Below are 27725 nucleotides of genomic sequence, written 5' to 3'. Positions count from 1 at the left end.
GTCTCTAATACAATGGAGCTGTTCCCCTGGTGGGAACCGGGGTTCCTGCTCCGCGCCCCAGGGCCCCCAGCACTCACCAGGGCTCTGCTCTGTGAAGGCTTCTGCCGCCTGGGTGTTCTCCGCTCTGATTTCAGGAGGTCCCGGCTCCTCCCCACCAGGCTCCAGCCTGGCGGGCAGGAGGCCCGGGCACTGCTGCTCCAGCTGGGTCGGTTCGGTGGGGCCGGAGGCTCGATCTATCCACCCGGCCACTATGCGAGTCCGGGGACGCAGGGGGAGGCTTTCCCACTCGGGCCCGCCAGTTCCCCTGTCACAGTTTGCCGCAACACGCGCCGCCCTGAGCGGGCTCCCAGGGGCAGGCGCACTCCCCGGCGCTCCAGCTGCGCTGGCATGGAGGTTCTCCCACCTCCAGTCAGGCCGCCGGGTGGCCATTGCTTCAGGCGCCGCTCCTTCCCCTCACTGAGGCCCCCAGGCTGTGGGCTCGTTCCGTCTAGGCGAGTCTCGGCACTCCCACGGGACTCCCCACAGGGGCAGCCAGATATCCCTCACAGCACCACGCCGCTGCAGAATCAAGCCAAGGGGTACCAGTGTCGGCGCGGCCAGGGGCATTTCCTCTCACCAGCTTCGCCAGTTGGCGCACACCGCCATTTTCCTCTCCTTCGCCGCCGGGGTTCGCCGCCCTAAAAGATGCTCCATGTAGGCGGCTTTAGTTCGCAAAGCCCTCAATTCATTGGCACTTCCTTCGCTTCGCCCCAGGAGCGAAGTCGGGCAGAAATTTCCTTAATTACATGGGGAAATTACTTGACTTGGGCACCTTGAAGCGGAGCTCAAGGGAAACACAGCCGCATGGCGTGCTGCCTAGTCACGCCCCTCCCAGGCATCATCTTTTTACTGTGTGTTACACAGCACCTTCAGTGCAGTGACACAGGGTTGTCTTTTAGACTTCCCAACTTAGACTCCATTTTCTGGGACTGACTACTGTCTCCCAGAACACATAAAGTTGCCATTAACTTTATTATCCTCTATAAAACCACAGACCCAGTACAAACCATTTTACATGGAGTACTGGAAAGGGCTAATACTTATCCCTTTTTGTCTGTTTCTCTTGGAGCATTGTTTTGCTCCCTTTTCATAAATACTTGGCTGGTGGTAGTGGTAACTACCCTATTTTTCCTACCACGGTTATCTTAAATAACCTTGGTATTGTTTTAGGCTATCTTGGTAGCCTCGAACTTAAACCCGCTAGACCATATATGTTTTATTACGGTTCCGGCTGGGTTTATTCGACATTTATTTTTGTAAAAGTATTTCTCGTCTGTTCCTCTGCGTGCCTAACCAGGTTTGATTCCTTTGTTCACCGTCTTTTCGCAGGCTTCTACGCAGAAGCCCTCCTCAGGCGCCTGTATGTCTGGGGGGGACAGGATGTGAGGGAGGGGTGTAGGACTCCCTGCACAGGGTCTCCTTGGAGACCCATGTCGCACTCTGAAATGATTGGCTGTGGTGACTGTCCCGGCGGGACAGCCACCCTGCTATGTGATTGACAGCCAGTCTGTGTGAATGGGGGAAAACTGCATAAAAAGCTGGTCTCTGGGTCTGGAAAGGGAGAGTCGCCACTGGAACAAAAGAACCGACGAGGAGCTGACGGAAGAGGACTCCTACCACGATTGAACTGCCCGGCGAAGCCGTCCTGCAGGTCTGAATCCTCGAACTCCAACGACAGAGAAGATCCTCCAGGAATCTTCTTCTCCTGAGCTGGTGGGACCAACCAGTTCACCCAAACTGCAAGCCAGGACTCCCTCTTCTGGTCGAATTCGCTGTACAGAGCTACAGAGGGCCGGAATAGCCAGGAAGGTCAGACCCTGCTTGGGTTTTAAGGAGCGCACCTTTTATTCGTTGCTTTGCCCTGCTGCTGGTTTCTTCCCTGGGCAGTGCAGGACCCTCCAGTTTTCCTACTTCGTGTCAGACCGACAGTCGCTTCAGGAACCATGAGTCTGCAGGAACTACCAAGAACGTCTGCCTCATATACAGCTTCTTCTCCATTAAAAGCTACTGTGCAAATCCGGTTGTGCGTTTTGTTGAGCCGCGGTGAAGGTGTGTGAAACCTTTCGCCAATTCGAGGGCTTGTCCTTCTCTTCTCTCTGAACTAACTTTTCGGTCGACCAACTAAGCCTATTTGATTTGTTTCCATCACTTATGTTCCTCTTTCTAGATTGCCCTGCTTACTTACCTGTTGATGCTGCTTAATTTTAGCCTAACTTTGTTTTTCCCTCCCTTTTTAAATTGTTGGAGTGCCATTTTGCTCACACTTCGTTTTGAGTTTAAACTTGTCCAGAATATATTGGGAGTGGTGTGGTGCATTGGTAACGTGATTTTTCAACTGCTTTACTTTAGTGAAATGTTATACAACTGATGTGTAAATAAATGTATATTCTTTTACTCAGAAACCAGTATTTGTTTGAATCATAGTAATTGCTGTCCTTTGTGTAACTATTTGATACTGCTCACTTGCTCTTGAGATAAGTCTGGCTGCTCAGCCATCGCTACCACTTTTACTGTGTAGTACAGGCTTGTACCAAAGTTGAATTTGTACTGTCACTTGTAGTCTTAATTGTGTGTGGTGTTTCCAAAGGGTACTGTGTATAATTCTGCCTAACACCTGCATGTTGACTTAGTACATGCTGGTTGAGTTGTCCGTCTCGATATGGACAACCTTGCCCCTGAGAAGTGGTAGGAATTCCCTGAGCGCCAGCCAGATGGCGTTCAGCTCTAGCCAATTGCTGTGGTATTCCTGCTCCTGTAGAGTCCAGGTGCCGTGGACCGAGAGATCGTCCAGGGTGGCTTCCCAGCCCTCTAGCGAGGAATCCGTGGTGATGGTGGCCTGCGGAGTGGGCAGCCTGAAGTGCTTGCCTGTCCACAGGTTGCAGTCTCTGGACCACCAAGTCAGGTCCAGGTATAGAGATGGAGGAACGTTGATCATCTCGGATTGAGAGCCCCGCTCCTGGTTCCATGAGGCCGCAAAGTGCAGCTGAATCCTCCTCATCCTTAGTCTTGTGTGCAGAACGGCTAATAAGACTGCTGCCAGAAGACCCAGGAGATGTTGGTACCACCATGCCGAGGTCACTTCTCTGCTGAGGAAGTGGGCGGAGGCTCTCTTGATGGCCGAGATTTTGTCCTCCGACAGAAATACTTTCTGGGAGCACATGTCCCAGATGAGGTCCAAGAATGTCAGCGTCTGTGTCGGCTGCAGCTGTGACTTCTTGAGATTGAGCGTGAAGCCCAGATCGTGCAGTGTGTTCATAATGGCATGGGAAGAGTGGTGAACCGCTTCTGGAGATGTAGCCCTGACGAGCCAGTCGTCGAGGTATGGGTAAATGTGGAGGCCTTGCGCTCTGAGGAGGGCAACCACCGCACACAGGAGTCTGGTAAAGACCCTGGGGGCCGAGTTGAGGCCAAATGTAAGGACATTGTATTGGAAATGGTAGCCCATGATCCTGAACCATAGGAAAGAACAATGGGGCTGCCAAATTGGGACGTGTAGGTATGCGTCCTTCAGATCCAGGGAGCACATCCAGTCTCCCCTGTCCAATGTCTCCGCTATAAAAGCTGGCATAACCATCTTGAATTTTTGCAGGGGTCAGCAGAGGTTGAGGGTGGAAAGGTCCAGCACAACTCTCAGGCCCGCCTGGTTCTTCTCTGAATGGCAACAATCCTGGAGTAAAAGCCAAAGCCTCTCTGGGAGGCTGGGACTTCCTCCACTGCCTGGCTCTCTATGAGCGACCGGATCTCCGCCAAAAGAGTTGCTGTCCCAACCTGTGAGAGGGGAGGAGGGAGGAGAGGCTGGAATAGGAAGATGGTAACCCGTGGATACTACAGAGAGGATCCAGGGGTCCGCGTAATTCTGGCGCCAGAAATGTGCATGGAGAGCAAGCCTGCCCCCCACCGGAGACACGTGGACCCGAAGGGTCGTGTCATGCCTTCTTTCTCTTGGAGGCTGTCGCTGTGGAGGGGGACCGGAAAAAGCCCTTACTCCTCCCCTTTTTGTTGCTTGCGTCGGTTCTGAGACGGCGAGCGGTCCGGCTGCATGGATCTGCATTCCTGGAAGCCACGGCACCCTCCGTATGTACAACCTCTTTCTGAGTGCTTCTGAGATTGAGTGTACGATTTGGGTGTGGTCTTTGTAAGGATGGACAAAGACTTAGCTGTTTGTGAGCTGTTTTTCTTTTTGTCCAGCTCTTCGTTTGTAGAGGAGTGGAAGAGGTAGCCCCCCCTCGAATGGAAGATCTAGTATGCATTCCTGGACATCCGGGTTGAATTTTGTTGCCCAGAGCTAGGCTGTCCTTCTCATGTCCGTGGCAATACAGATGGAACGGCCTGAGGTGTCAACATGGGCCACTGTGGATTCCATGAGGTCATGCGCGGCCAGCTTGGCCTCAGCTAGCCCCGCCTCAAATCGTGATTGGCTCTGGGTGGGGAGTTCCGGGAGTAAGTCCGCAATTTCACGCCATAATTTTTGGTTGGCGGCTGCGAGCATGGCGTCGGCGTTGGCCTGACCTAGGTGTAAAGAGGCGCTGGAATAGAGTTTCTTGCCATATGCCTCCAAGATCTTCTCCTCCTTGACTAGCAGCGCTGCCAAGGAAGAGGCTGAGGATGACTGGGGCTTGGAGTATAGTGATGCTGTAGCGATCACCAAGGAGTGTGGCTGAGGATGGGCCGAGAGCAAGAGTGTATCCCCCTCCACCTGCCTGTACTTATTGACCGACTGGGGTTTGAGCCAGCCCTTCTTGGCCAGGGAGACTACATCTGTCTGCATAGGAATCTCCGATTTGGTGAGTGGCGTCATGTGAGGACTTCAGCCAGAAATCCTCTGCCGGCAGCTCGACCACGGGGTAGGCCCAGGTACTCCACCAGCCCAGCAAGACGTTCGTGGAAGGCCCTGGCTGAGGATGACGTGTCCGGAGGAGTAGATGGCGCCGGAGGCTGGGGTACAGGGACCGCAGCTAGAGGCTGAGGAGGCAGCGGAGGTTGCAGAGTTGGCCCTGGAGCCGCAAAAGGCGGCTGCACCGGAGTCTGGGGGCCTGATTGAGGCATCTGTGGAGCCGCTAGCATGGCGGGAATGACATCCCTGATGGCGTCTCTGAGGATAACGCCCATCCACAGTGACTTCACAAGGCTGAGGAACCTCTGGAAGAAAACCTCCTCACAGACTGAAGCAGTGGCAGGGGGTGCAGAGAGGGTAGCAGGGGGCTTCCGAGGCTGCTGCATACCCTGTACATACGAACGCAAAGTAAAACTGCCCTGTGCGTAAGACGGGTAGGCTGTAGGTCATGTACCTGGTTGAAGCCAGTCCCACCTTGACACTCGTTCTTCGCCGAATTCCTGAAATGGCGTTGGACGGATGCCTCTTTCTGGTGCGGCGGCCATTTGGTTGGGCTGCCTGTCACGTGTCTGCGATGTGTTCCTCGGCCCGCTGGGCCCGGCCTCCTCCAGGACTCTTGTGTGTGGATCACAAGGCCTACCCTGCTCCTCGGGCCTAGGCCCGGTAGGTGTGACACCCTCGACCCTGGGGTCAGTAGAGCTGCATTTAGGCGCCCCCTCAGACGTAGCCCCTTGACCATGGTGCCGGTACAAGGGACGGAGCCCCTCGAGTGAAGACCCGGTAAAAGAACCTTCATGTCCCTCAACACTGTCACCGGGAGGATCCGAGGATCCCTCGGCCCGTGGTCCGGCAGCTGCAGCAGCCTCGATGCGAGCGTTGGTAGAAGGACCTGAGTGGTCCCTCCCACGCGGGAGAGTCCCTGGGAAGGAGTCTCCCTTTCGGGGTGCAAAGGAGAATATTGGCCCTACCATGGGCCTGGTTCGATGCTTCACAAAGGTTTTGAGATCCTCTGGAGGCGACTTCTGGAAGAGCTCCGTCCACCTGGCTAGTCTGTTCTTCAGCGCTTTCGAGGACAGCGAGTCACACGCTGAACAAGATTGCCAACCGTGGTCTGGGCCAAGGCAACGTAGGCAGAGGGCGTGGGGGTCTGAAGTAGGGAAGAGCCTGTTGCAGGATGGGCACCTGCTAAACCCTGTAGAAGTCGATATGCGCCGGGCAGGAGTGTGACGCCTAAGGATCGAGTGCCTGTGTGATAAGAAGACAAAAGGGGTCATTCCAAGATTGGAGGCAGCCATGGTGCTATCAGGGGATTCTCTTTGATAACGCAGGTCTCCCACCCAAGTTCTCACCCCAAAGGTTTTGATCTGCCATCTGTTCTCCTGAGATCCTAGTGATGTAGGTGGGTATGCATTGCTTTTGGGAAAATATACTGCTACATGAGATTAGGGCTATGGCGGGGATCCCGGAGTGATCGAGGTGCGGGCAGGTCAGGTGGGTATCAGCATGAAAGGAACTGGGGGGTTGGGTCTGGTGGGCTCTGGCCTGGCAGGGTGGGGGTTGAGAGAGCACGAGCAGTTTAGTGGAGATGAATGGGCACTAGTGCGTATGACTTGTCACTGTCTCAAGCTCTTCGCAGAGCACATTCTTTCGGAAATGATAATACAGGATTGCAACAGGCATGGCTGGGCTCGCACAGAGCTGGCAAGGGGGGGGCGATGGTGTGGGCTGGTGGTGCAAGGTGCTGGGGATGGGAGAGTTGCATTTCTACCAAGAAATTGATGTTCAGGCCTAGTAGAAAAGATTAAGGGTTAGTTACAAATGGCTTCCTATTGCAGGGCTGGGGGCTATAGTATATGTGTTATTCTCTATGGAATGTGATGCAACAGAACACCGCGGTGGGTGGCTATGCCTCCCCCCTTGGTTATTACATATGTTATGTTGCTGGAGTGATGCAAGGGGGGACAAGGATCATATCTTTCCCAACATTCCCCCTTTCGTTACTCCTAAAGTAACGAATACCCTCCCCAGTACGTTGACGTTCTTCAGCCCTTCTCACTGCCTCATCCCATGCAGGGCTACCTTTGATGGGCATCCATGCTCTACACACACTTCTCAAGCTTTCTCCTCACCCTGCATATTCTTCAGGTGTACAGGTCATATATATGCATCCCCCATCACCGGCCAGATCCACCCATACTTCTTTATAATTTTCCAGACCGTCAGGTTGTTTAATTGTGGTGTGGTAATAATTATCTACCTCATCCCTGATATTATATATTGCTACCATGCAGTATTTAGGCTCATTATTTTCTCCAGTTTGCACTTGTGCTTCCTGTGTATCAAGGGGCCCTCTGTTATGATTATTTCTATTACCAATCGTTACCATCATCATTGCACTGCTGGGAACAGCTTTTTCACAACATAGGAGCCCTACCTGGCACATACAGAAGATCAGCAAGAGGAACACGATGATGGGGACCAGCATCTTCATCACAGTTCAAAGCCAAGAAGGCACCCAGCTGAACGCCAGGCTGAACCAGTCATTTTCTTGCACTACCCCTTCTTTTCTCATTTTCACACCAAATTCGTGTACTGCTGCAAACCCTTGTGACAATGTCCCGTTTTCTGCATCTGAAAAAGGTATGAACGTGCAACATGAACTTCCGATCTTTTTGCAAACACTGTCCTCCATTGCTTTAAGAAGGTCCAGGACGTAGCGGTTCTGCATCGTCATGAGTCGCAGCGCTCTTCGTTCTAGCTTGATGACATTAAACCCTTCTTCAGTGTCATTTGCTAGCTGGATCAGCTCCCAACGTTTTTATTTGGAGTCACTTTGCCTTTGCTCGTGTTTAGATGCTGGGTTTAGGGATGCAAAGAGTGTTTCTGCCGAGTTGAAGAGATTGTACTCGTCAGGGATTTGAGCAAAGAGGTCAGAGGAATCTTGGGATATGTAGTTTGAGGCACGTTTCTTTCGAGACAGGTTGTTGTCTTGATCTCCTTCAGAGAGTATGCAGAAGATGAGGGGTGATGCTTCTGTTGGCTGAGGTACAGATTGTAATCCTTTCGGCACTGCTCCCCCCTTACATGCTCCTCTGGTATCACCAGCAGTGCGGAATGCAGCATTGCCAGAGCAAAATAGGCCCTGCATGAAGGTGGGAGGTGTAAGCATGCCTGTTTGCTGCACACCCAGTAGTAGTCCATTAGGGCGGCAGGGCCCTTTCTGAGAACCGGGATGACCAGTGTTCTGTTACAGCGTGTGTTGGTACCGATTGGCACTTTCCCTTCTCCATGAAAGCAGAGTCCATAATTTTTTTCATGCTGGATTTTGATTGTTTTTTTGAGGGCAGTGACCCATGTCAGTTTTGTGATGTGCTCAGTCCAAATTTGTGCACATATAATTTTTTTTTCCATTGTAGCCTTTCAACGGACAGACCACACATTGCTTCTGCTTTGCACATGAATTTTGAGTCTTGCCATTTGTTCTCTGCGAATTTTGTTCCTTCTATGGCCAGAAATAGCTCCTTGAAACACTTTGCCTTTTGCGCTCCTCCTTTACAAATTCTCTCGTCTGGCGGAAAAAGTTTCATTCCTACTGTGTGTGAGTGGAAGGTGCTCTTTAACCTGCATAGTGCGAGGTGGATGAGACATTGATATTTTACCAGAGTGGCCTCCTGAGGTACCAGAACCTTGGGCGTCCGAGATGTGTGCAGTATCAATGTAGACACATAACAACTACCATTAGTTGCTCTTTTCCCAGGGGCACTCATGTCTGAATACCATTTGTTAGATTGGCCAGGAAGACGGAGGTCTTCTACTTTATTTAGCCCCAAACCATGATATGCATCATACTTAAACTGTTGTGTTTGCCTCTTCCGTCTACTGCATTGTAAGAGGGATTGTCTTTTCCCTACTAGGCTGCTACACAGTCTATCAGTGGTACACAGTGATTTCTGAACATTTATGGACTGATGGCGATACATTGGAAAAATACCAGTATCCACATTTTCATTAACATCTGCGTTATCTTGCATCTACTCCATAGCGAGGGGCGGGGAGCTTAGTGTCATTTCTGGCACTGTAATGGGGACCAAAAAATTAATTGCATTCGACTTTGAGGTAGACATTATATTACATTGTGAGGTATCTTGCCAAGCTGAAAACATGATAGATGGTGGCACTGTAATACTATTTACATCAGGTGCGTTTTCACTTTCATTATTTACAAATACTCCAGGCTCTGGGGTTACTTTTGTTACGTTTTCATACAGACTAGTGAGATTAGGAAGCGTGATATTGTTCCAGGTTAGTTTTACCCACTCCCCCCTTCTTTTGTATGGACCCCCCAGATAAAAGATGCTCCCCAATAAATACCTAAAATTATTATAGTTAGAGAAAATACAATTGCTACAAAGTTCAGGCCACACTCATAACTATATACCCTTGTGGCACTTATTCTATTCCTACTGCTATCTAACTTATTGTCCTCATTGTTAAGTGGTGTGAGTTCCATTCCCGTTGCACCTGTTGAAAAGGATAAAACGGGGTGATGTTATAGAATGGGAAATAGAACATGGGGAAGTGATGAAACGAGATGAGACAAGATAATCAGTGAGAGTGTGAAGGAAGGTGAGATGGAGAGAGAGAGACATATTGATACATCATTTGTTTATTTTCTAGAATTATGTTAATTACATAACATATTTTCATATCGCCATTATTTACATTGTCTGCTGTCTTAATACGCGTCCAGTATACACCCTTATGGTACTGCAGCATTTGCCTGATTAGTATCTAGTGTTTCAGATGATACACTATTGGGTGCTTTTTGTACATCCAAAAGGTGAATCCAGTACCTTAGCCCTTTCACTTTTACAGCGAGTGGAGTACAATCTGGGCCTTGGAATGGGGAGAGTTCCACTTGCGGACATACACTAATTCACCTGGCATTAGAGGTTGTGCTGGGCTATCTTGTGCTGCAGTAGATGTGTCGGTCACATTGTCTGTGGTGAATGGGGGTGTGATCTGTTTGGCAATACATCTCACTGTTCGTTGTGTGAGGTACTCCTTGAATTCTTCTCCTAATAGAGTGGATGTTCTGTGTGCATCAGATGAACAAGTTACTTTCTTAACTGGTAACGTTCTTTCGATGGGATGGTCCGACGACGTATTCCATATCTATGACAGGTAATGTCCACAGCTGTGCTGCTTCGGAAAATCTTTGGCGTCTGTGTCCTGCGTCAATGACGTCGATGCGCCGTCCCCGAGGACCTCCTCCGACGGCTGACGTCACCCTTGTGATAAGTAGGACGCACGACGCCCATAACCTCAGTTATAGTTTTTTTCCAGAACGTGTGCCACCAGTTTTCTACCAGTCAGACACACAAGGCCTTGCGGAACGCAAGCTGCAATCGCAAAAGAAATTCTGCAGTGGGCAAGGCAGGGAGCGAGCGATATGGAATACGTCGTCAGACCATCCCATCGAAAGAACGTTACCAGGTAAGAAAGTAATGTGTTCTTCGAGGAGATAGGGTCCTCCGACGTATTCCATATCTATGACAGACTCCCAAAGCAGTACCAAGCAAGGAGGTGGGAAAGAATTTAGAATACAAATTTAGCATGCCCAATCAAATTGCGGAATAGAGAACTGCCTTGCCAAAGGCCAGATCTTGCCCTCTGATGGAATCAAGGGAATAGTGACGTACAAAAGTATGTACTGAAGCCCAGGTGGCTGCATCACAGATGTGACCAATAGGAACTCCCCTCTGCAGGGCAGTAGACGCAGCCACTCCTCTGGTAGAATGGGCCCGCAAGCCAGCCGGAGGGTCCTTACCCGCCAAGCGGTAACACTCGGAGATAGCTAAAATAATCCGAGACAAAGTCTGTTTCGTCACAGCTTGCCCAAACGCTTTCCAGCGTAACCAATGAAAAGTTGATCGTACACTCTGACCCGGGACATGCGCGAAATATAAAAGCTCAACGCTCTCCGAGGATCAAGCCTATGGAGCCTCTCCTCATCCTTACCAGGATGTGGAGGAGGATAGAACGCCGGAAGAACAACCTTCTGGCTCAAATGAAATTCCGAAACCACCTTCGGAATAAAAGAAGGACAAACTCTAAGGACAACCCTGTCCTTGTGAAACACAGTGAAGGGTGGCTTAAATGAAAGTGCCTGTAACTCACTCGCTCTGCGAGCGGAAGTAATCGCAACCAAAAACACATTTTTCAGAGTTAACAGCCTCAAGGGGCAAGAATGTAAAGGCTCAAACGGAGCACCCATAAGAAACTTAAGAACAAGGTTCAAATCCCAGCCTGGCACCAGAAAAGGTGACAGAGGGAACACATTAGTGAGCCCTTTCAGAAACTGCGAAATTAAAGGAATTTTAAAATAGGAACACTCTTCAGACGAGCGCTTAAATATGGACAGCGCCGCCAGGTAACCTTTAATGGTCCCCACTTGCAATCCCCTGTGGGCCAAAGAAAGCAAAAAAGACAGAACCATGGGAATGTCACATTCAAAAGGATCCACGTTCTGAACTCTGCACCAGTCGCAGAACTTTCTCCAATGGCAACAGTACAGAGACTTAGTTGCTGGCCGCCTGGCCGAGTGCAACACCTCCATCACGTCTTCAGGGAGGTCCCAATCCTTATACCTCAACCTTTCAGAAGCCAAGCGTGAAGATTGAGGGATCTGACCTCTGGATGGAGAACCTGACCACAGGCGTCGACGTCTTCTTTGAAGACGGCACAGGATCACGCGGTCTCGAGCGCGTCGAGGACCGGGACCTGGAACGGGCATGACGAGAACGGCTTCCCTTGTCCGAGCGGGACCTCTCCCGCGAGCCGTGCCGACCACCCGAGCCTGAAGGCGTACGGGCGGTGTCTCTCGACCGGTGCCGACCGACCCCACTCTGAGGCGCGGACGGACCGGTGCCCTGCGGTTCAAGAATCGCTAGCATCTGCTTCCCGAAGGAAGCCCATTCCTCTGGCGTCGCTTGCATGGAGGGATAAGCAACCCGCCGACGGGCGGAGTCCTCGGAAATGGACGGGGAAGGTGACCTATGCCGGCGCTTCCTGGAATGCCTAGAAGAGGCGGAGGAGTGGCGAGACCAACTCCTGGAAGGAGACCCACCGGACTTCCGACGACGACGCGGAGAGTCACCCCTCGAGATCGGTCGAAAGCCCTGCAGACCTCGACTTCCGGGGCTTAGACACCCGGCCTACCGACAGCTTCTTCTTGCGTTCCCGCAAGGCTTTTGCAGTGAGCGACTGGCAGTCGACACAGTCGTCCGTATCGTGGGCCTCCCCGAGGCACCAGAGGCAGGCGTCGTGCGAGTCTGTGACCAACATCTTGGACCCACAGTCCCCGCAGTTCTTGAAGCCCGGACGCGGGGTTGAAGATGAGAAAGACATCGCCACAAACAGGTCTTCACAACCAACCGAACAGGTTCAACGAACCGAGAATAGAAAACAGCAAACTCCAACGAGTCGAGGCGTACCGAGATTCATGAAGCGAACACGTTCTCGGAAAAAACGGAACTGAGGCTATGGGCGTCGTGCGTCCTACTTATCACATCGGGTGACATCGGCCGTCGGAGGAGGTCTTCGGGGACGGCGCGTCGACGTCATCGACGCAGATGCCAAAGATTTTCTGAAGCAGCACAGCTGTGGACATTACCTGTCATAGATATGGAATACGTCGGAGGACCCAATCCCCTCGAAACCCTTCTTACTGGCGAGAGTGACATTTGCATGCGTCGGCCAGTTAACATTTCGTGGGGGGACAGGTGGTGGTCCTTATTTGGCTGAGTGTGCAGCTGACAAAGTCCTAGGGGAGGGCAATACATCCACTTTTTATTCAGTGAATTGCATAGTTTGGACAATCTCCTCTTCAGGAGGCCGTTGATTTTTTTCCACAATCCCATTCGCTTGTGGATGATAAATCGAGCACATTTTATGTTTTTTTCCTAGCAGTGATGTTACTTCTTTGAACAGATCATTGACAAAATGTGTACCATTGTCTGATCTAAGAACGTCACATATACCCCATCGGGGAAAACTTCTCTGACCAGAAATGTTTCTGCGCACTTGCGTCTGGGTGGGCGCAGGGCCCTGCTTCCACCCATCGAGAAAATGGACACCACCACAATTAGATATCCCGCTCCGTTGCACCTTTCGCCCATGTCTGCGTAATCAATGTGCAGCTCTCGGAACGGGACCACAGGGTGGGGTACCATGCCTCGTAGTGTTCTTAAAGTCATCCCAGAATTGAACACTTGACATGTGGTGCATTCGACCACCATTTTATTGAGATGCTCCTGAAGGTTTGGGATGAACCAATCCTCCTGAAGATCTGCAGCTATGTGTTGTTTTGTGCTATAGGCAGGAAAGTGCAATTGTTCAAAGGCAATGTGTAATGATTCTACAGGCATAACTACGTCTCCTGTTATTGCCTGTCTCCATAGTAAGTCGGTTGGGGATTCTGTGCATACCCTCTTCGTCCACAGATCTTGCTCCGGTTGTGGGGCTCTCTTTTGTAACTCAATTATTTGGGCAATGGGTAGTGAATTATAACCATCAGGTTTTTGTTCTTCCAATTTATTTATTAGTATGTATTCTGCACTCATGGGAATGCGGTGGTACGCTGTCTCTTTTGCTGCTGTGTCTGTGGCCGCGTTTCCCAAAGAGATCTCGTCCATATTATGGGTGTGCACTTGGCACTTCACAATCGCTACTTCTGAGGGCTGTGCTAATGCTTCAATTAATTTGTTTAGTAAATTTGCATGTTGCACTGGGGACCCGTCTGCTCTTCTAAATACCCTCCTCCACCATCGGGATAGACCGGCATGTACCGTGGTAGTTACGTATGCCGAATCAGAATATATTGTGACGGAACATCCTTTTGCTGCGTGGAGAGCTTCAATTAATGCCACTAAATATGCGACTTGGGCAGAAAAATATGTAGGCAGCGGTTTTTAATCAGCGTCTCATATTCTCCTTCCTCCAACCTTACTACTGCTGTTCCTACGTGGTTTTCACCAGTTTCCTGACAAATGCATGCTGAACCATCAACAAAGAACACTTCTCCTTCCTCTAGGGCATTTTCACTTTCTTTGGGAATGTCGTCCCCCTCACTCTCATATGTAGCACAATCATGCTCCTGCATATCTTTGACAGTGCAGGGCTCAATAAGTAACGTGGCAGGATTTACCTTCTTGCATCTGACAACATGAATATTGGTGCTTGACAATATAATTTCATACGCTGATGCTCTCTGTGTTGCAAGAGTGGATTTGGATCTTTCAAGTATGGCAGAGTGTTCTGCGTAAAGGGTGACAGGTCACCCCATCACAATTGTGGAACTTTTCCGATGTCAAAGGCGGCAGCTGCGAGAGCATGTTCGCAAGCGAAATGACCCTGCCTTACCGAATCAAGTGTGCCACTGTAATGGGCCAGTGGCTTGTGACCCACAGACGTTTTCTGTGTCAGGACTGCTATCATCATGATGTCATTAGAGTGCAAAAAAAGGCAGAATTTGCACTCATAATCAGGTGTTGCTAGTACTGGGGCTCAGTTGTTTAAGTTGTCAAATGCGGTCTGCATTTCAGTTGTCCATATTATGTGTGTTTTCTGTTTCTATGCTTCCTTAAGGTCTGCCAACAAGAGCATTGTATATGCGGCATAATCTAATATTCAGGCCCTGCAGTAGTTACACATTCTGAGGAATTTCTGCATGTCCTTAACCGTGTGTGGTCTGGCCGAGGCACGCACTGTTGGCGCCCTGTTAGGTAGGATTTGTTTACCATCTTTTGAAATCAACTGGCCCAAGTACAGGACCTCGGTCAGACAGTATTGTAGTTTATTCTTATCTACTTTGAACCCTTTGTGTGCTAATAGTTGGAGGAGGGCGATTTAATCTTTCCTACAACTTTCTTCGCTGTCACTGCAAACTAGGAGGTCATCCACGTACTGAATTATGGTGCTGGGAACCTAAATATTGCCAAGATCTTCGTGTAGGATTCTGTTGAATATACTGGGGCTTTCACAGTAACCTTGGGGCAGGCGACAGTGTTTGTATCTCCTCTCCCCTAGTTTGAACGCTGTGAGGTACAGGGAGCTGGGATCAAGGGGCACAGAAAAGAATGCATTTTTTAAATCCACTACAGTAAAGTGGGTAACCTGTTGTGGGATGCTGCACAAAATTGAAGCAGGATTTGGAACAAGCGGGAACTCCTTTTGGACGATGTCATTGAGAGGGCGGAAACCTTATATCATACGCCACGCCCCCTGTCGGTTTCTTGATCGGATACATGGCCGTATTGCCTGGGGAGGTGGAGCGGACAATTATCCCTTGTCCTAAGAGGGCATACAGTGTTTCCTGTATCCTTTCCTCAGCCTCTCTGGACAGGGGGTACTGCTTTACTCTAGGCAATATCGCTCCTGGTTTTAATGTAATTTTCACAGGTGTCACTTCTCTTAATAGTCCTACATCGTGGGGGTTTGTGGTCCATAAATGAGGGAGCACTCGTTGCATATCTGTGTCATAAAAGGACAGAGGTGCACTTACTACAGCCATGAGGGGGCTGGGTACTTTTCTGCATTTTACCATCACTTCACAAGGTATATTTATTTCCAAGATAATTTACCCATCATTGCTGTCGTCTGTGAATAGTTTCTCATCACTTAGCTCACGTAATGGTATATTTGGGTCAATGCACACTGTGCGCCATTCAGGGGATAGAATTGTGCCAGCAGCTATTTTCGGGGGCAGCTACGGGCGGAATACAATATCAGAAGGCACTCTCCATGCCTTTCTTGTGAGCTCAGGTACTGCTCTAGCCAATACCCTGACCCCATAGATAAACATGTCAGGGTCCACTGGAATTCCTCTTACTCTCAACTCGTTTGCCATTGTGTTAATCAATAGCATGGCTCTGAGGGAGCACATGCCAGGGGTGAAACAATCAATCCATCTTTCATTGAATGATATTGTCATATTCAGTTTGCTCAGTAAATCACAACCTAACAAATTGACAGGGGAACATTTGTAATAAACTAGGGGTGCCCGCACTGTTTTACCTCCTATTTTGGCATCCAAATCTTTTGTAAAAGGAACCATTACTACAGCCCCAGAGAATCTTTGCGTTTCGAGATTTTTGCCAGATAACGGAAAATCACCTTCATTTATACATGATTTTTCCGCCCCTGAGTCCACCATGAAGATGAACTGTTTGTTCCCTATCTCTGCCCCTACCAGTGGTTCCTCTTCTGAATGCAAGGTAGTTGATAGGACTGGACACGCAAGTGCTCTCTGTGGGCTGTCCTAGTCGGGATGGGTGTCTGTCCCCAGGCAGGAAAAGATGTTTTCATTTAGAAAACATGTTCCCTGATAAGGTGCAGGTGCACCGTTCGCAGTGATGGAGAAGGGATTTTGGTTTCCTTGGATCTGCTGAGTAGGGCAATTGTGTTGTGCCAGCATCGTGTGGGTGGGGTGATGGAATGCATTATAACCAGGTGGCAGTGTTTGTGATCGCTGTTGTTGCGGTGGGGGTCCCTCGTATGATCCCTGGGGCAGTCCGTAGGGGCTTCCTGGGTGTGGGTGTCCGCATTGGGGAGGGGCGTAGTGAGGTGGAGTGTAGTAAAGTTGAATGTATTGGTAATTTCCATCCTGCCTGCTGCGGCACTCTCCTGAAAAGTGACCCCATCTGCCGCGTGTCAAGCACTGCCCTTGGTTTCCTCCTCTGGGTCCTGGCCCTCCATATCGCACATGCTCCGCGTATTCGCCACCCCGGGGTCCCCCGAACCCACCTCGTCCTCTTGCCCTTGGGGTCCCATATATGGATGCTCTCCTTCCTACTGCCCTGGTCTGTCCACACTGCAGCCATTCTTGTCTGTGTGGCTACAGAGACAGAACCCTCTTCTCCCGACTGATCTGTGGCCGGTGCGGCAGTGACTGCCGCGACCTTCACTAACTTTGTATGAACAAGTTTTGCTTCTTCAGCTAAACTTCTTTGAACAATCTCTTTTTCTTTGATCCTCCTACAATGGTGCACTATGATGCTTTGAATTTCTGGCCACCCCTTCACTTCTATTCCTGGTATTTTATCTAGGGCCTTCTGTACTTCCTTTTATGATAAAGTAGAATAGGGAGGTGGATTGGTCCCACGCAGTGCCCGTTTCCACGCACCACATCTCCTGCATCCGAAGAATGAATTGTGCAGCATCTTCATGCTCCCCCATTGTACATTGCATTATAGAGTGTAAGTTGGGGTGTCGGGTAAGGTTCTCCGCAGTGCATCCCACACTTGTGCCCGAACGTTATTAAATGATGCCCCATTGATGCCCAATCCTGCAGGGGCGGATGTGGTGGTCGATGGGACGTAAGGAGGGAATGGAGCTTTGCTCGGAGTTACTGACATATTCCCCCCAGGAACATATATAGGATTTTAAAACCCTTCTGCTGGTTTTGTGAGTAAGGGATAAAGTTGTTTAGGCTGTTTCCCCCGTTTCTTTGTCTTTCCCTTCACCTTTCTTCTTCAGAGTTTCTGACCCTCTTTCCTTCTTATTTGTAGTCAGAGTGTCTTCGAGCATCCGCCACAAATCTAATATTTCCCTTCTGTTCTGGAACTGTTTCCCCTTGTATTTAGCTGTTAGGAACGTGGACAGGTGTTCTAACGTCCCCTTATCGAATGACCCACCCTCTTGCCAGGCATGTGATAGTCCTGCCCCTTTCGTTTCTGTTACCCACTGCCCATGGTATTTTTTAATACGCTCATTGTACAGGGGAAGCTGCTTACAAATATGTGACAATGGCGTTTCTGCCCCTATTATTTGTCGTCTTTGTTCCTTTTAGTTTTTTTTCTTTCTTCAAGACTCGTGCAGGGAGAAAGGTACCTTTCCCTCCACTTACCTTTCCTTCCTCAAGTTTGTTTTTCTAGATGGGTATTCCCCTCTTAACATTCAGATCTTATATGTGTTAATGTACTACACAAAAGTACTACACACTTACAATACATAAATACATATACTTATGGATATATCAACATAAAACAGTTTTCAAATCACATAATACATAAAACGAACCACCATAACACACCAACAACCCCCCCACCCTTATTTCAGAGCCACCCTTCTATTTCCACTCACTCCCTCATCATTCACTTCAAGGTCGCCCCTCTGTTAGGCAGAATCCTGTGCAGTTCCCTTAGGGAGCACTACACCAGATTACGACTACAGGTATGAGCAAGAAAAATCCCCTTTGGTATCAGTCTGTACCACAAAGATTTAGTTGGTAGCTGTGGCTAAGCAGTCAGACTTATCTCAAGAGGGAGATGAGCAGTATTCAGGGTTTAAACAATAGGTATTACAGTACTATGGCACAAGGAAACACTGACCAAAGCTTTGTATTAAAAAGAAATATATAGGTTTATTTTATACAAATCTAGTTCAACACATAAATCACAGTTAATAAAGCAAGTTAAGTTTAGTCAAGGAAAGTATACACAACTCCCTAGTTAATTGTAGACAAGTTTGCGGTAGAGTGAAAACTGAGCAAAACGGCACAGTGAAAACCAACTACAAATGGGACTCTAGAAATTTAGTAAGAGGGAGGGAAAGCACAAGTTAAACCGAAATATCTTCAGACACCCCCTAGCAACACTTCCCTGAAGTTTTGTGCACAAGTAATGCACAGTAGTACTTTAGCAAGAAAGATAAGTAATTGAAAACTGAGCAAAATGGCATTTCACAAGTTAAAACAGTAGGAAGGAAGAGGGGTTTAGAAGTTTCAGGTGCATCAACACATTTCTTATTGAGAATCAATCTAGTGAGAGCAGATCTAACAAATCAGCCAGAGTCAATAGGCCTGGGCCAGAGTCATTGGTACAGGACCAAGAGCTTAGGAGCAAAAATGTTCTTGTAGCTGCAGTCAAGTCTTTGGTTAATGAATATTGAAAAGATAGATGCGAGGCGAAAGACAATGTTAAGAGAGAGGGGCGGCCGACTCAACAAGTAGATAAAGGTTTTAAAACACCTTTAGGGCTACCGCGAGGAAAAGGGCGGCCTGGGGGAACAATGTACCTTTAAATGAAGAAGTGGCTCCTCCGGTGGCGGTTGTTCCTGCAGTTCGGGGGATCCAGCAGAGAAGCTCTCGTCGTGGAGGAAGGTTTGAGTTACTGCACTACCCAGGGATGAAACCAACCGCGGTGCTTTCCAACCAAAAAAAGGTACGCTCCTTTAAATCGCGGTCCGGGTGGACGGCTGCCTGGCTATCCGGCCTCCAAGTGCTGGGCACTGTCGATTCGACCAAGGCAGGTCCGAGGAAGCGATTGGTGAACTGGTTAGTCCCACCAGCTCAAGGGAAGAAGGCTCTTGCGAAGAAGATCTCCTCTCGTCGTGTAGAAGAAAAAGTGGTGAGACGCTGCAGTAGGGCTTCACGGTGGTGCAGGTGCTGAAGATGTCTGTGGCTTATCTCCCCTTCGGTTCCGTAGTTCCAGTGGCAACGTCTTGCTCTACCAGTCCTCAGGACCCTGCTTTTATGGAAAAAGAACCCCATTCATACAGCCTAGCTGTCACTCACACAGTGGAGTGGTCATCTTGGCAGGGGACCCTCCAGCCCATCAGGAAAGAGTGCAACATGGGTTGCGGAGGCAACTCTGTCCAGGGGTCCTACTCCCCCTCCCACACAATGGACCCACCCCAGACTCAGTGGCACCGAAAGGAGAGCTTCTTGGCAGAAGCCTGCCAAAAGGACAAACAAAGGATCCCCGACCTGGGTTAGGAGTTTCGAGAAAAACACGAGAAAGAAGTTATATTAAAGTTCTGGCAAATAAAACCTACCGGAGTAAAGTTAATAATAAAATAAATTGGCGGAATGTTAGAGGCTGTCAGAAAAAGTGGTAGCCTCGAACAATGGGAAAATCCCATAGTGAAATATTTGCGGTCGAATATTTACGGTAGTAACTACAGCCACCAGCCAGAAACTTTTGAGAGAGGGACTGTACGGTACCCTCTCGAAAATGAACATAAGGGAAAAACTATTAACCCTTCCCAGTACCTCCATAGTAAGGTGGGTTGTACTGGTTTAGTTCATATAAATTGACTAGTAAAGTCAATGGAGACTTTACATGCCCTGGGAGACAGTAGTCAGTCCCAGGGTATGGAGTCTATGTTTGGGGGTTGCTACGACACCGGTGTGTCACTGCACGGAGGGTGCTGTGTAACACATGTGAATAAAGATGGTTCCTATGGGGGTGAGAAAAATCCCACAGGCATTAAACACAAAAATAGCCTAGAACACACATAGCAAAAATGCCTAAGAGTGGGAAAAAGAGTCTCACTCTTAGCAGGTAAAAAGAAACAAACCCTTCAAATCCAGCAAAGCTGCTGGGGGACTCTACAGGTAAGGGAAATTAGCCATAGAATGATAATTCTCCCCAACACCCTCCTGGGCCTTCATCCATACATATATATGAAAAAGAAAACCACTGAAAATAATAAACTAAGATAATAAGCTAAAACAACAACTTCTACTTGTTCCCCGAGCCCTCTAATTATATGGGGCTCCTACTTTTTTGTCTCCTTATTTATTTCAGGCACTGGCCAAAACAGTGCCCTGTGGTGCCACCCTCCAACCTCTCTCTAGGTCACGCTCCCGTACTTCCTCTTTTATCTTTCCTTCACGTGCCTCTAACTAAAAAATACTAAAGGCCATAAAAAATGTGAAGCACTTTACTTCAACCACCAGTCATCCAATTAATTCATCCATTCATACACTGCGTGTTCCCCTCAATCACATTGCTCTATGTTCCCGACAATAACCCCTGCTTTGTTGTTCTTTGCAATTCATACTCACGTGCCCGTGTTCTTCCATGTGCCTCCGTTCACGGTCTATCCACAACTTCTGGGCCTCTCCTTGGGGCCGCACCCTGCTGAGGCGAGCAGCGGGGTATTCGCAAATCCGGGACCCACAAGTACCTTCTCCTTTTGCGTACGCATTTTTGGGGGCCTGGTCAGCTGTAGGTGGGGGCAGCCTTTCAGCTTCACCTCCTTAGAGGCATTCTCCCTTTCCTCACCTTCCCCAACAAACTCAAATGTCTCTAGAGCTCTGGTTCTCTCCAAGCTGGACTACTTCAACAGCCTCTTCCTATATCTGCCTCTTTCCTCCCTCCAACCCCTTCAACTAATCCAGAATAGGACTGTGAGACTTATCCTTGGCCTTAAATCCAGGGACTGCATCTCTCCAGCACTAAAATCTCCTCACTGGCTCCCGGGTGCTGCAAGAATCAAATTCAAGACATTCAGCATCATCCACAAGTTTTTTTGGGACCTGGGCATTGAATGCCAAACTGTATTATGCATTGATTCAGCACAGCGATTGACAGACTTGACTGCCAAACAGTTTTTTTCAAGATGACGATGACAAAGGGGAACTAGTGTTTCAGATATGCATACCATGTCAGTTGCTTGTGGAACACAGAGCGGTCCCCCAGAAAGAAAACCTCACCCGCAAATGTAGTGAGACTTGCTTCCCTGGACCAAACTACGTCACATACGCCACACCCACCTATTTGAATGCTGCGGGTCTTAAGGCATGGATTCATCCGTCGGACGTCAGGAAGAATAACAGTTCCACCTCAATTCCAAGAGAAGAGAAGGGGGGAGAAACAAGAGGATTATCTGCCAACTCACAGTGACTTTTCTAACCTCGGTTCGTCTCTTTAGGCGACCAGACTCGTTTCATTGATGTTTTCTTTCTTTTTTCTCTTTGTCTCCTTTTCTTTGAACGAGAATGGTTTTTCATAAAACATAGTATTAATACTACACATATTTCAGGGAATCTCAACAGGTCTGTGACCAGAAGAAAAAGGGACACTTTAAATTCAGAAATGTTTTAGGCCAGCACTAGGGCTAAGGCTCACACCGACCCGAATAACAGAGGTACAACCACATGACAGCAGTGGGAAGAGACAGGGCAAATATAACATGTTATGTGTGTTCCCTAATACCGCATCCGACAGGCACACCCAAACTCTTTATACCACAGGAGGTCCCAACAAAGACAGCACAATGTTTGGTTCATCTAGCTTTATGTAGGGTTAGGGGGTTGTCCCAGGGACACAGAGTCCAAGTACAGTGCATGGAAGAGGGTGATGTTGTTTAGGTGGATAATAATACAATACTCAAAACCGGCTTCCCCACCTAAGGGATAGAAGCCTTCCTACCTTATGGGGTAAATAATCTGAACCTTAACAAAAGGAAAGCTCCACAATTACTTGCACTACCCAATAAATGGTGTGTTAAATCATCAAGTATTGTAAATTCAATTGTTCATTATCACAAAATAGATTTTATTAAGATTATACACACTTCTTCTTTCATGTGGATAATTACATCAAGATTAGGTTGATGGCAGGAAAGGAAGAAAAAAAGATGTTGCACTGTACTATTAAACAGAGGGACAATGGAGAGGGAAGCTGTCATTTACAACACAACATGTAATTTCTTGCCAAAATGAGACAGGACATGAGGTACCTTATTGCAGGACGAGACTACGATTGAATATAGAAGGTGCTGTTTTTCCAAGGACGAGTGTGTGGAGGGTCATATAGGATGCAGGGCGGAAGGATTGGTGGGGCTTGCAGCAGAGGTGGCTATGCATATTAACAAAACTTGTTTTAGCATCTGAGAGAGTAACGAGCAGGCACTGACGTGGATAGAGGAAAGAAGCAGCCTGTTAAAGTACAGGCACTTACACAGTCTTCCCTGTGTTTCAGATAAAAGGGCAGTGTTAAAGTGTGATAAAAAGAGAGGTGCACCAAGACAATTGAGCTCCAGAGCCTACGAAGGGGAACAGCAGCACTGATGGAACACTACTGGTCATGTGGCACCCTGGCGTACACCAAATCCCGCCGTTTTTGACTGGAGTATGCTCCCTTGTGACCCTGCATTCACCAGCACTGGTTGAATGAACTCTCATGTCAATTTCTGAATATCCTACTATTCGACCGAAGTATCACAAGCAGGTACGACGTTCTTTGAACTTGCATAGACGGCGCAATAATAATTGCATTTCCCAGGAATCCTCTGACAGACTGGAAGAAATACCTACACAGTTCTGGATTTTCAGTAAAACTGCATCTTCCTTCACATTGCTTCTTGCACTAAGGTATAGAGGCAGCTGCTAATGCCAAAAGGCTCCAAATGATGCCCTTGGAGCGGTTGCTGCTGGCAAGCGGTACAGAGCAGGATCTCAATGCAATTAGGGAGGAACTCTGATGAAGCTAGATTGACCACCCTGCAGAATAGGTATGTCCTGGACTTATTAACAGCTATGGAAGGCAGAGTGTGCGCGGAAATCTGATATTCTTGCGGCACTTGCCCTCAAATGAAGCTGCAAATGGTAGTCTGACTGAAGCTATACATGCAACTACACATGCTACACACTACAATGGAGAAAGAAAGTTGCAGTGGTGGAAGAGGATTGGTACACTACTATTTTACTTGGGTGCCCACATGGTTGAGCAAGATTATGTAGGTGCTAGTTCCTGTCCCCGTCGTGGTGCTCATTGGTCTTTGTGCTTTTCAGTTAATTTTGGATTTCTGCAAGAGGGTTGGCGCTAAAGGAAAAACTATGATGTCCATCACAATGAAGTCCCATGACGACGCTCCTGTTGCGAGACATGTTCATACACAGCCAAATAAATGAAATGGTGAGATTAAACCTCAAATGGTTCAGAAAGGGTACACAATTGGTCCCCCGACACACTTTTCCACCCTCTCCCAGACCATCAGAATAATACTAAACACTGGATAGATTGTGAGGGAGACAGTTATTGTTGTTTTATGACATGCACAGCAGAGAAGTACGTTGAGTGAGGGGGGAGCTTGTGTGGGGTCTGCAAGGCATGGATTCCAAAATATGACTGGGACAGGAAAAAGGAAGAAAAGTTGTTGGTTAATAAATTAACCAAAGGGGGGGAGTGTGCAGATCCAATTGCACTGTCCTAAACGTGTACAGAAATATAAGTTGAGAAAACTCTTTCAGCACAGGTATTAGGCCCTAGTGTGACATTCACTATATCTGGAAAATAGGAGTTTTAGGTTGCTTGCTGCACAGTAAAGAGTACCACGGCAGCTATGCGTCACGGCAGGCAACTGCACATGAGGCACATGCTCCAAAAATTGTCACATTCTCCATCTCTCCACCAGCCTGATATTTCCTGTTTGGTTGCACCCACGTTGCCTTTACACAACAGGGTGCAAAACGTAGAGGAATTATACTGGCGTCTTAGAGAATTTTACACCTCAGACACGTTTCAGCTGGAAATATACAGCTGGTGGAGAGATGTGGCCATTTTTGGAGAAAATGCTCTTAGAGAGACTGGTGCTGAATCGGCCACCGAATTGAAGGTGCTTATCTGCTGAAGTGGTATTCATCGTAAAGAAATTCATGAGACAGTTGCTTGTCATGTATTAAGTACAAGTTGTATTAGAAAATTGTACAAATCATTGGTTCACACAAATTGCTGCTTTGCACCAAAAATTATTTTGCACATGGATGGATGTTGGTTGTGTATGTGAACATGTGTGTTTGTTGTGAGAATGGGTTTTATGTGATTTGGTGCAATTATTGGTATATACATTTTGATTTATCATATGTGTTTGCACGTTGCACCTTATAGTGTTTTTGAAACATTTTATTATGAATTTAATAAATGATGTTCCATTCTTGTTTAAACTGTCTGCTTGAATTGGCCTTGTTTAGATTTTTGTGGCAAATCCTAACGAGACAAAACGATTTCAATACACATTAAGTCAAAATAGTTAGTTTTGCCAAACTATGTTGTTTCATGCAATATTTAGTCTAACAATATCACAGATAACTACATCTTTAAGAATATTATAAAATTACTTGCAGGATTCTGAAGCACAACAGGATGATCGGGCAAGAATTCAGGTTTCTTCTTTGATATCGAAAGGCTTGAAAGCTTCATCAGGAAATCTCTACTGTATGTGATGCGTTCTGCAGAGAAGTGTAAACAATATACTTTAAAACTGTATGTAATCCTTTCTGCAGAGAAGTGTGCACAATATACTTTAAAATAAAGATCCAATTAATTAACAACATGGAAATCCTTTATTACTTTACAACAATTCTTTGGACTGTACATCTTGCATAGAATATTATTAGCCTCATTTGCTTGTATTGATGGAATCTTTCGGAAAGAGCATGGCTGCTATAGTTCTGAAGTGTAAACTCCTTCTGGTGGATTCCGATAAGTCAATGCATTATACAGTATTAGGCACAAATCCTACGCGCTCCTCTCTTTCCGTGCCTAACACTACATCATGGAATGAATCTGCTTCAGTTTATGATGGCAGCAGATTGGAAATGGCAGCCACCATGAAGAAACATGGTAGCTGTCATTACATAAAACCACCAGGTACACCGCCTGCTCTTAGTACATGCTAAAAAGCAGGAGGAGTTCATAAGTATACCTGCCTCTCTGCCTGCATCAGAGCTCGGATGAGGGCATAGATACATTCAGTGTTCTTTCACAGAGCAAGGAATTACACAGAGCAAAGTAAATGCTGTGGTTCCTGCTCCATTTGGAAATCTGTTTGAAAATGGCACAGATGTAGCAGAACCTGTGGAAGCATTGCATGTCGATTTCTTTTTTCAAATACGTTTTTATTGCCATTTCATTAAAACAGAAAAACTTTAAACTATTAACCTTTCCCCCAAAACTCCCCGAAGGTCTTCGTTAGTCCAGTCCTCCTCTTCCTTTTATTGTTGTTTACCCCGTGTCCTCTTACAACTTGTCTAACCCCTTCCCCTGTCTTTCTTGTGATTGGTGGGTCACTTTCTCTTTTTTTCCATTTGTTCGCTCCTCTCGGTAGATTGTCTGTGTATTGTTGTTGTAATCGGGTTTGCAGCCTGGGGGATGGGGTTATATGATACCTAGTAATTTCATCCTTCTTGAGCACCACATGTTCTTGGAATCTTTGTTCAGGAATTTCATTACTAGGCCCCAATCCATAAGGAATTTGCAGTGATGTCCGCATAGGGAGTACAACATCGATTCCATGGCTACGAAATCCCATATTTGCCCCACCCATTTGCTCTGTGGGTGCGTTTTTCAATTTCCATTAATGGGCCAGGAGCAGGGCCCCCGTCATGACCAGTATTACATAGACCAGTATTACAGTATCCAGAGATGGGGTGGGAACGGAAGAGGGGTGCCATACTCCAAATTTGCTAGAGGAGTGTTCACGTGGGTAAACCCGACAGTGCCCTTCCAGCTACTGGACTACAAAGCCGACAAAGAGGGCAGATATCTAATATTATGGGGAACTATCGAATCCACATCAGTGTGCCTGGTGAACTCATACTTACCACAACACGGAATACCCTCACACCTCAAAATGCTTAGTGCTAAAATGATTCTTCGTAGAGAGAGTGCATTTATATGGGGTGGTGATTTCAATTGCATCAGGAACGGAGCTGTGGACAGATCGGATCCCCCCGCCTTCTAAATAGCGCTGCATCTAACGTGCTAAACACCACAATAGAGCAACTCGACCTAGTGGACATCTGGAGGGAACAACACCGCACCGAGAGGATCTATTCCTATTACTCGGCTCTACACAAGGTCCATACGAGGATAGACTATTTGTTCATAGACCGTGAACTGGCTCAACCAGTAGATTCCACAATGTATCTAGGCAGAACCATATCCGATCACTCTCTGTTGATTATGCAATGGGCTTCTAGAGGACCCAGACCGCCAATCCCGTTATGGAGAATGCCACCGGCAGCACTCACTAACCACGCATTTAAGGAGGAACTCGGTGCTAAACTGGAAGAATACCTAGACATCAACAAAGGCTCAATGTCAAGTTGGAGCACACTATGGGAGGCCAGGAAGGTTGTGACACGAGGAGAAGTCATATCCGGAGCGTGCGGCATTCGTAAATATCTGAAGTCGGAACTGGAGAACAAGATTACACACCTGGAATCCGAAATTGACACCATGCCGGACGCTGAAACTGAACTAAAAGGCACCCAGGAGGAATGCCTTTCGGCCTGGAATAGACTGTCTAAATTCGACTACACGACCTACATAGCTAGGGCACACAAAGAAGCAGATAAACCTGGTAGAATGTTGGCCTGGCTGTGTAAACGCGAGTTCCCAAGACACCTCCCAACCGAAATAACTGATGAAAGGGGGACAACCCACAGGACGCAACAAGATATTAATTCTGCGTTTGCGGACTTCTACTCCAAACTGTATGCACATGACACCAAAATACCGGTGGAGGACATAAGGGCTACACTGGCAGAGATTGAGCTCCCAAGACTGACGGAGGCCCAAAGCGAGCTACTGAATGCAGAAGTCACTCCATAAGGCGCGACGGGGGCGATTAGATCACTAGCCACTTGCAAGGCCCCCGGGAGTGATGGGCTTCCACCAGAATTCTATAAAGCGTATGAAGCGACCCTCACCCCGATACTACATAAGGTGTATATGGAGGCATGTGAAAATGGAATCCTACCCAACTCCATGAAGGAAACAATTATCATCCCTATACTTAAACCCAACAAACCTGACGACAACTGTGAATCATACCGCCTAATCGCCATGCTAAATTATGACTGCAAGATCCTGACCACGATACTGGCTAAGAGGCTGGCGAATGTGGTGGGAACCTTGATTCATGAGGACCAGAATGGTTTTGTTCCAGGACGCAATACTACTGCAAACCTGAGGAGGCTCCAGCACATCATGGCAGAGACCTATGATCGGGATGAGGACCTAGCGGTGCTATCACTAGATGCCATAAAAGCCTTCAA

General features: G+C 47.9%; 1 protein-coding gene across 3 annotated transcripts in view; it reads right to left on the bottom strand.

Moving 5' to 3' along the window:
• Positions 1–27725, bottom strand: part of C5QH8orf88 (chromosome 5q C8orf88 homolog) — a 1871959-nt gene that overhangs the window by 428626 nt on the left and 1415608 nt on the right. For 2 of the 3 annotated variants that reach the window (XM_069622341.1, XM_069622339.1), the window contains exon 6: positions 24787–24893. In XM_069622341.1, coding sequence (XP_069478442.1) covers positions 24787–24893 — 107 coding nt within the window. Of the gene's footprint in view, positions 1–24782; positions 24894–27725 lie in introns of all 3 variants that reach the window. The other variant, XM_069622340.1, reaches the window with a different exon arrangement.

This window comes from Ambystoma mexicanum, chromosome 5q, assembly GCF_040938575.1.
Source record: "Ambystoma mexicanum isolate Mex_15411 chromosome 5q, UKY_AmexF1_1, whole genome shotgun sequence".
Taxonomy (NCBI): domain Eukaryota; kingdom Metazoa; phylum Chordata; class Amphibia; order Caudata; family Ambystomatidae; genus Ambystoma; species Ambystoma mexicanum.
The sequence above is the reverse complement of the archived record's forward strand: the minus strand, read 5'-3'. Positions and strand labels throughout refer to the sequence as shown.